General features: G+C 37.2%; 1 protein-coding gene across 2 annotated transcripts in view; it reads right to left on the bottom strand.

Moving 5' to 3' along the window:
• Window positions 1-5,911: 5,911 nt before the first annotated feature.
• The window catches only part of LOC109216170 (probable CDP-diacylglycerol--inositol 3-phosphatidyltransferase 2), a 7,749-nt gene continuing 4,993 nt past the window's right edge, over window positions 5,912-8,667 (bottom strand). For both annotated transcript variants that reach the window (XM_019380300.1, XM_019380301.1), the window contains exons 5-11: window positions 7,438-7,477; window positions 7,255-7,299; window positions 7,094-7,159; window positions 6,842-6,956; window positions 6,701-6,757; window positions 6,508-6,606; window positions 5,912-6,374 (exon numbers count right to left, since the gene is read on the bottom strand). In XM_019380300.1, the coding sequence (XP_019235845.1) occupies window positions 6,321-6,374; window positions 6,508-6,606; window positions 6,701-6,757; window positions 6,842-6,956; window positions 7,094-7,159; window positions 7,255-7,299; window positions 7,438-7,477 (476 nt within the window). In that variant the 3' untranslated portion in view covers window positions 5,912-6,320. The remainder of the gene's footprint in view (window positions 6,375-6,507; window positions 6,607-6,700; window positions 6,758-6,841; window positions 6,957-7,093; window positions 7,160-7,254; window positions 7,300-7,437; window positions 7,478-8,667) is intronic.

Here is an 8,667-nt window from a genome sequence, read left to right as displayed (position 1 = left end):
CAATGTTGCCGCCAATGGTCTAGCTGAGGCATTCAACAAGACTTTATGCAACTTGCTAAAGAAAGTCGTCTCCAAATCCAAACGAGATTGGAATGACCGTATGGAAGAAGCTCTATGGGCATATAGGACGACTCACCGCACGCCAACACAAGAGACTCCTTATTCATTGGTTTATGGAGTCGAAGCTGTCTTGCCACTTAAGCGTCAAATACCTTCGTTACGACTGGCTATTCAAGAAGGGATCACTGATGAAGAAAATGCTTGACTTCGATTAGTAGAGTTAGAGGCCCTTGATGATAAGAGGTTGGCAGCTCAACAGAGTCTTGAATGTTATCAAGCTCGATTATCTCGCGCCTTCAATAAAAGAGTTCGCCCGAGATCCTTTCAAGTAGGAGATCAAGTCCTTGCCGTACGAAGACCCATAATTACTTCCCACAAACCTGTAGGGAAGTTCACTTCAAAATGGGATGGGCCATATGTCGTACAAGAAGCTTACTCAAGTGGGCTTACAAGCTGGTTGATGTAGATGTCATGAGAATCGGCCCTATCAATGACAAGTTTTTAAAGAAGTATTATCCTTGAAGTTGCAATGCCCCTTGACGCATGAGCCTAAACTGCATGTTGCTACACTCCTGGCCCGCATGAGTCTAAACTGTGTACAGCCCCTGCAACCAAAAAAAAGAGTCTGCTAGGTTGGAAACTTCGAAAGAGGCGGCCTAGGCAAAAGTTAGGAATGCAAAAAAAAAATTACCCAGTCTGAACTACGGTATGACTTGATCCTCTTCACCGAGGTACGTAGGCAGCTTAGAGTTCCATTCTATTTTTAGTCGCATAAGTTCAAAAGATACATATTGCCCCAATCGTTGTTCGAATGCAATATGAAGGAATGTAAAATAAAGCTGAAACGTCATCCTCCTGTTGAACTTTGATTTCATTTGATTTAAAAGGGGCAAGCTTCCATGGTAAATTGGTGTCTTCAATGGGATGATTATAGTCTTTTAGGATGCTACCAAGTATTTGCGTTGGTAATGAAGCCTGGAGATTCGTTATGCCTTCAAGTTCGCCAAATCTTCAAATTTTTGGTCTTCAAGTTGAAGTCTGCAAATCCGCTAGTCTTTAAGTTGAAGTATTCAGGCCCTCCAAGTCCACCGGTCTTCAAGTTGAAGTCCTTAAGTTCACCAGAATTCAAGTTGAGTTGTTTAAGCCCTCCAAGTCTTTAAGCTGAAGTCTTCAAGTCTGTTAACTCTTCAAGTTGAAGTTTAAAGTCCACCGCTCTTCAAGTTGACGCATCAAAGTCCGCCAAATCTTTAAATTCGTCAAATCATTAAGTTTGTCGGTCTTGAAGTTGAAGTCTACAAATCCACCAAGTCTTTAAGTCGAGGCTTTCTAATTTTCCAATTTTAAGGTGGACGTTTAAGTCCCTTTGCACCTTAAGTTGGTCTCTTCCCGGATTTGTCTGTCTATATGGTGATGTGAATTTGTCCGTCTATATGGTGATACGAATTTATCTGTCTATATGGTGATGTGGATTTGCCCGTCTGTATATTAAGGTAGATTTATCCGTCTATATGATGATGCGGGTTTGTCCGTCTTTATGATGATGTGGATTTGTCCGTCTATATATTGAGGTGGATGTGTCCGTCTTTATGATGATGTGGATTTGTCCGTCTGTATGTTGATGTGGATGTGTCCATCTATACGTTGATGTGGGTTTGTCCGTCTTTATGATGATGTGAATTTGTCCGTCTATATGTTGATGTGGATGTGTCCATCTATATGTTGATGCGGGTTTGTCCGTCTATGTTGATGTGGATTTTCCCGTCTGTATATTGAGGTGGATTTATCCGTCTATATGATGATATGGATTTGTCCGTCTATATGTTGATGTGGATGTGTCCATCTATATGTTGATGTGGATGTATCCATCTATATGTTGATGCGGGTTTGTCTGTCTTTATGATGATGCGGATTTGTCCGTCTATATGTTGATGTGGATGTGTCCATCTATATGTAGATGCGGGTTTGTCCGTCTATATGTTGATGCAGGTTTGTTCGTCTATACATTGAGGTGGATGTGTCCGTCTATATGTTGATGTGTCTGTCTATATGGTGATGGGATTTGTCCGTCTATAAGTTGTTATAGATTTATCCATCTATAAGTTGTTGTAAATTGATCTGTCTATAAGTTGTTACAAGAACCGTCTGTCCATAAATCGTTGTTGATTTAACCGTCTATAAGTTGTTGCGGATTTGTCCTTCGATGGGATGTCATGGAGTTGCTCGTTAGCACTCAACGACTTTTCTTCTCGTTGGACCAACAAAAAAGACAAAGGAAGAAAAGCACAAGAAAAGAAGAAAAAATTACCTTCGCTTTAATGCTTTCGAGTCAACAAAAATAGACTCAAGTGGCTTGCAAATAATGTAAATTGATGTTTGGAAGGGAAGAGCATACGTCTATATATACATGTATGGGAGGTAGCGGACAAAAACTTATGGTCGATGGGATCAATTTGTTTGTCTGTAAAAGGACTTGACTCTCAAGTCGGTGATGTTTCCTAGTTACATGCAATTGGAAAAAGAATATTTACAGTTCTAGTTCTAGTAAATTAAGGAAAATATCCTAGCAGGAGCATTACTATTGGCATACAAGAAGTCAAATTCTTTGAAAACTATAGTTTGGTTACGTGGATAAGGTTGATATATTCGAAACTACTCTACTGTTATGGTTGTCTGAAGACCAATATGAGGCCTCTGCAAATTTCCATGATTGCAACATTGATCTACGTGGAAGGAAGGCACGCTATTTTGTTGGAAACTAAAAATGAAGGCATAGTTGTCTTGCCACTTCATGTGAATAAAACAAAAAAAAAAAAAAAAAAAGAAATTCTTCACTAGAATTTCAAATGCAAAGAGGTCACGTCCAAATTAACCTTGTGAAATCGATAAGCATAGCTAACCATTTCATTAAATTAATCCATCTATAATTTGACATACTACTTCTGAAGTAATAGCAAGCAAAGCTGTTACTTTATTCCTTAATTGGACAAAATTAGTCATTTAAGCTATAAGTGGAAAGGGGATGCATGAATTAATCAGTGAAAGTACTGGTAAGAAGTAGGATACAAATTGTCTTTATTAATACTTCAAATCTAGTCTTTAAAGCTTATATCTTGATAAGCCTTGAAGTAGGGGGCATTTGTAGGCATATAAATTTTATTGGAATTAAATCCATAAAATAATTTGGACTATATTTTAAATTCAAGATATATTAGTTCAAATAAATTTATTGGGCTATTATAATTGAATTAATTATATAAGTCCAACATGTATGGATTAAATAATGAGAAATTTTCATAAAGCACTATCTTTTAGGAGTAATTAGCCATTATAGATACCATTTGCTATATTACGGATTATAGATACCTTTTCTGTGGTTATATGATGTATTTGATGTATTTAAGCTATTGTATTCATGAATACAGTAGCAAAAATAGGCGTGAATTAGGAAGTCCAGCTAATCAGTTGTTGTATTCGAGTGTATTCGACTGTATTCATGGCGTGAAACATGGGATTACAGCTGGACAGATTACTGTATTCGACTGTATTCACGGCAACAGGGGATTACACTGTTTTTAAACAGAAAGTGTATCAATTAACATAATAGACTACTAATATAACTCAACAAACTTAATTATAAATTTGTATTTCCGGTTATAAAAAAGATTCTCAACTGGAAAAACCCCCAAAAATATAGCAATCTTCAGAGAAATTATATAATACATTTGAATACATAAATTATATTAATTGAAAAAACATATGAATACATAGAATACAGCGGGTTACATTGAAATACAATGGAAAAAAAGACAGTGAATACAATGAAATACACGGAATACAGCGAGATACATTGAATTACAATGAAAAAAAAGACAATGAATACAATGAAATACATCAAGCCACTCCGCGAATCTGTGACGGCCTAAGAGGAGAATTGGTTCGAAAGCTTTGTAACGGAGGATTTCAGGCTGGACTACTCGATCGGAACGCCGTCGATTTTGATGAGGCCTTTCCACTCCTAGGGCTTGATTTCCATGGCCGTTGCTTTGATTTTGATGGCCGTTGCTTTGATTTCGAACCTCCATCTGAAAGAATGAGAGATCTAAACAATACACTCCATAGGGATAAAGAACCCATGATTATACAAACAAGCCCTTGAATGACTTGGGAGTGAAGGGATAAACATACACTCGAGAAGCAGGTGAACAAGACATTCTCCATAAGATTATGACTTAGGCCGGCCAATCTCCTTGTAATTAGAACCAAATTGTTTGAGAGTGGACTACGGAGAGCACGTTTCCGTTTGAACTTATCTAGTTTTCTTGGGTTGTGATTTTTGCTTGCCTGCCGGTGAAGATCCGATGAATTTAGCCGAAGAATTTTCCGACGAGGAGACTGTTCGCAATTGATAAGTGTAGTGAAATTCTGGAGGGTATTATGATAAAGGATTATGTTTTACAATGGGATGTATCAAAGTAGAGAGAGAAAGAAAATAGTGTAACTGATTAGCGTATTTAGTGGCTTAGGGATAGGAGGTAACCAAAATTAAATATTTTGCTATAAACCTTAAAAGGTATCTATATAATATAATTTTTTTAAATGGTATTTATTTAAAATAAATAAGGTGTTAACATTTGCTATAGGAGGTAAAAATTCCTTAAATAAATAAGTCTTAATCCATTGGGCTAGCCTGTTTAATTTGGCTAAAGTGATGAGCACACTTCATTAAGCCCAAGATGACATCTTCCTAGAGGCTCAATTTGGTGCCACGTGTCAAATGACGGGGCGCACCAAGTCAAGCGGAAGAGCCAATAAGACCATGCCACGTGTCAAAATGACAAGGCATGCCCAGTCACACTGAAAGGCCAATGAAATCGCATCACGTGTGTAAGTGACATGTTCTGGCCAATCAAATGCAGTCATGTCACACTTCAATTTGATTGGTCGGAAAGAGTTTGTGCTTATCACAACTCCTCCCTTCCACAACTATAAATAGGGGTCTTCATAACCCAAAGACACCAGAAGTTATAACAAGAAGCAAGAAAGAGCCCGTGGATCAAACACTGGAAATTCCTCCACAAGTTCAAGCTCAAGAACGAAGAACAAATCAAGGTCAAGTTCAAGCAATCAAGTTCAAGCTCAAGAACGAAGAACAAATCAAGTTCAAGCTCAAGAACGAAGAACAAATCAAGGTCAAGTTCAAGCAATCAAGCTAAAGCTCAAGAACAAGATCATCGTTCGTGGCGACAACTACATATTCAAGATCAAGCTCAAAGGCCCTTGAATTTATCTACTATTGGAAAGAAAAATCAGAGGATTCATAGAGATTGTACACTCAAATATTTGAAATAAAATACTACGATTGTTGCTATATTTTTCGATCCTGATTTTATTTTCTTGACGCAAATGTATTGTCTACAATGACAGAACTCATTTTCCGAATAATATTCTTATAACTAGCACCTACACATGATTTGCTAATATTATTTATAATCTTGTTTAATATATCTTTTTTCTGAAAAATATTTTCCACAACCAACCAAACATCAGAAAATATTTATTCATAAAAATATCTTCAATTCCACCAACATTCCCCAAAAATAGCCATTTTCCAAAAAAAGATTTTCTCATGGATTGCACTTACAAGATGAACATGATAAACTTCTAGCTACTGCAGCGTGGAGTGAATCGAGTTCACTTTTCTGTTCGCGAATAAATTCTATAGGTAATATTAAAGAGAACAAAACTTAAACTGGACGCAAAAAAGACCAAAAGTGCTTCAATCTAATATGTTTATATTAGCGTGAATTCTTGGAAACAGCTGATATCCAAGCAAAGTTAATGAACCGAGACGAGACAAAATCCACAGGCTATTTGTAAACAATCAGAGAATAAGCATTAAAATCCCTGTGATTTGCCAAAGAGTATGTACATTCCAACTAAGCAAAAAAGAAAGAAAAAAAATGGCAGCAAATGAACCCGTTAGAATCATGTCCAACTTTAGGCACAGAGAACCATTCGAGGTAGAAATGGCATAAATAATTAGGCCTTAGGCCATAAGCAGTTGTTAATCAAAAGTCTCAGTTCATTTCTACAGAACGTATGCATCAAAAGGCTATTTCCAATTCAAGCCATCACACCAAAGAAGCTGCTACACCGAAGTACCACGGGAATGCATGACCAAACGCACTATCCAGAAAACCAAATGCACTATCCCGAAAAGCATCATTGCAGAAGCCTCTTGTTATGCGTCTATATCACTATTACTGCTTTTTGTTGATGTCATACAGCACACAAGCATCAGCCGCGGTTTTCATCTGAAACCAGAAAAGCGTCATATTGATAACAGCATTTAGCACTAGGCAAAACGAACTCGGCAAATAAGATATATTACAAATGCACAATTCTTCTATAAACTGTCAAAATCTAGCATAGGTAACAGTTGTCTACCTGGATAACATTAACAAATTGTTTGATTGCCCATCCAAATAGAAGAAGAGCAAGTAAGACGAGATAAATCCAACTTGTCGTTGCAGCATTTACAAGAACCTAAATATGAAATGCAGAAATGGTGAATCGGCTTCTTAAACACAAGGCAGCAGAAATAGAAAGATATATAAGATCATAATAGCAGCGGTCTTACATCAATAAGACTTTCAGTTTGGTTCCTTGCAAGAAGGAACAAGGTGATATAAAGAACCTGGTCAATAAAAACCAAGTCAGATGACAACTACTGTCCAGAAAAAGAAGCTCTAAGCTTTTCAGGATCGATAGAGATAGTTACCTCACATGATACGCAACAATAGCCCATAAACATCCTATTTCCATAATAAAGCTTGAATAGCCAGCTACTGCTGTCTTTTACATCTTTATGACTTGTTTTTCCTACTAAGAAGGTACTGCAATAATATTTGAAGAAAATTATTCATCTGAGAACGCTCTGATCAATCAACAGTCTAAAACACAAGATAAGAGAAAAGATAATGCAGAATCAATCCTTGCTTAAAGGATATCGGTTAAGTGGAGAGTTAATTACCTATACATTTGCAGCCAATGGCTGGAAATATCTAGAGCAAGCAATGACAAGAAAACTAGACCAGGCCTGGAAGCATGAGGACACAGGAGGAAATAAATCTTAAATATGCCAGAGCTTTTAACAATCCACAAGCTTACGCAAATAGGAGTTAATGAAACTACCTATAAACCTGCGAAAGAATCACCAACAGACAGGCAGTGCTAACCCTGAAAAATCATACCGGCCCACATAAACAAGAAAGTAGAATTGAGATCTTTAATGAAAGCAACGGCAAATATATCAAAAAATTCAACCACAAGGGTTTTGAGGGGATTGAGAGTTGAGGGTTAGAAATGTGGCACTACCTATCTGTCACCATGTCCAAAACAGCCCCAAATGTTGAAGCTGAATCCATAGAGGAAAATTGACAATCAAAATACTTTTTCAGTTGCCTAAACAAATTGACAATCCAAAATATATGGCAGGTCTTACATATGAAACTCAAATACTGTCCATCAAAGCCAAACAACTGGGAGAAAAAACTCACAGATGCTACACATTATTATCCAGTGTAATTTTTCTTCTTTTTATGAAGTAATAAAATAAAGAGTATCCCGGTTTACTAAGCTCCCGCTATGCGCGGGGGTCCTGGGAAAGGCTGGACCACATTGGGTCTTATGCAAGCAGCCTTACTTGCATTTCTGCAAGAGTTATTTCCTCGGCTTGAACCCATGACCTCATGGTTACTTGGCGGCAACTTTTTATGAAGTTATTAACCTGTATAAAATTTTAGCGCACATATCACTAGTAACCAATAACTTGAAATCCATAAAAGATTCTGTGAGGAAATGAAGTCACAAATCCTCAAGCAGTACTACTTAGGTTTTTAATTGTCAAACAGGTGTGCAAATAATTACCTTAAGAAAAAAGGAAGGGGGGGGGTTAGTTGCACATTGTGTAAATTGTGCAACGAGAAGGGCAGGACTGGAGTAGATAGAAGATCATTAATGCATATATAAATAGAAAATTTGATCTCAAAGTAGCACAAGGCAGAGAAGGCAACAGTTGGAATGTCGATTACATTCCAGAAGAAAGCTCAGTGATTGAGAGGTCCATGAAATGGTTGAACGTTTTATATGCTCTCTGATTTTGAAGGTGTAAGCAGTAGCAAGGACAATATTTTTTGAAAAGGGCAAGTGGATGGTATATTCACTCTATAGGCATGCTACAATATGTCTGTGAATGAGGTGAACCAGTCAGCAAATAATCCTTGGAAACAGATCTGGAATACTAAAGCTCCAGGGAAAGTTATGTGCTTTGTATGGTTAGCTGTTAAGAAAGCCCGTCTGACTCAGGAAAATCAACAAAGAAGAGGCATACAACTTGTAAATAGATGTTATTTGTGTGGGGAATATTTTGAAGACATCAATCCCCACTTTATGCATTTCCCTATCACTTCATAAATCATAAGTACGGCAGGTGTTTCTGAATATGATGGGAATGAAATGGGCTATGCCAAAATTAACAGTAGAAGTACTTCTTTGCTGGAGCAGGAAACGGCTGCCTAAACAGTTAAAGAAAACTTGGAACACCAT

The sequence above is a fragment of the Nicotiana attenuata genome, unplaced genomic scaffold, assembly GCF_001879085.1.
Source record: "Nicotiana attenuata strain UT unplaced genomic scaffold, NIATTr2, whole genome shotgun sequence".
Classification (NCBI taxonomy): Eukaryota; Viridiplantae; Streptophyta; class Magnoliopsida; order Solanales; family Solanaceae; genus Nicotiana; species Nicotiana attenuata.
Note: the sequence above shows the minus strand (reverse complement) of the source record. Positions and strands in the feature narration are given on the sequence as shown.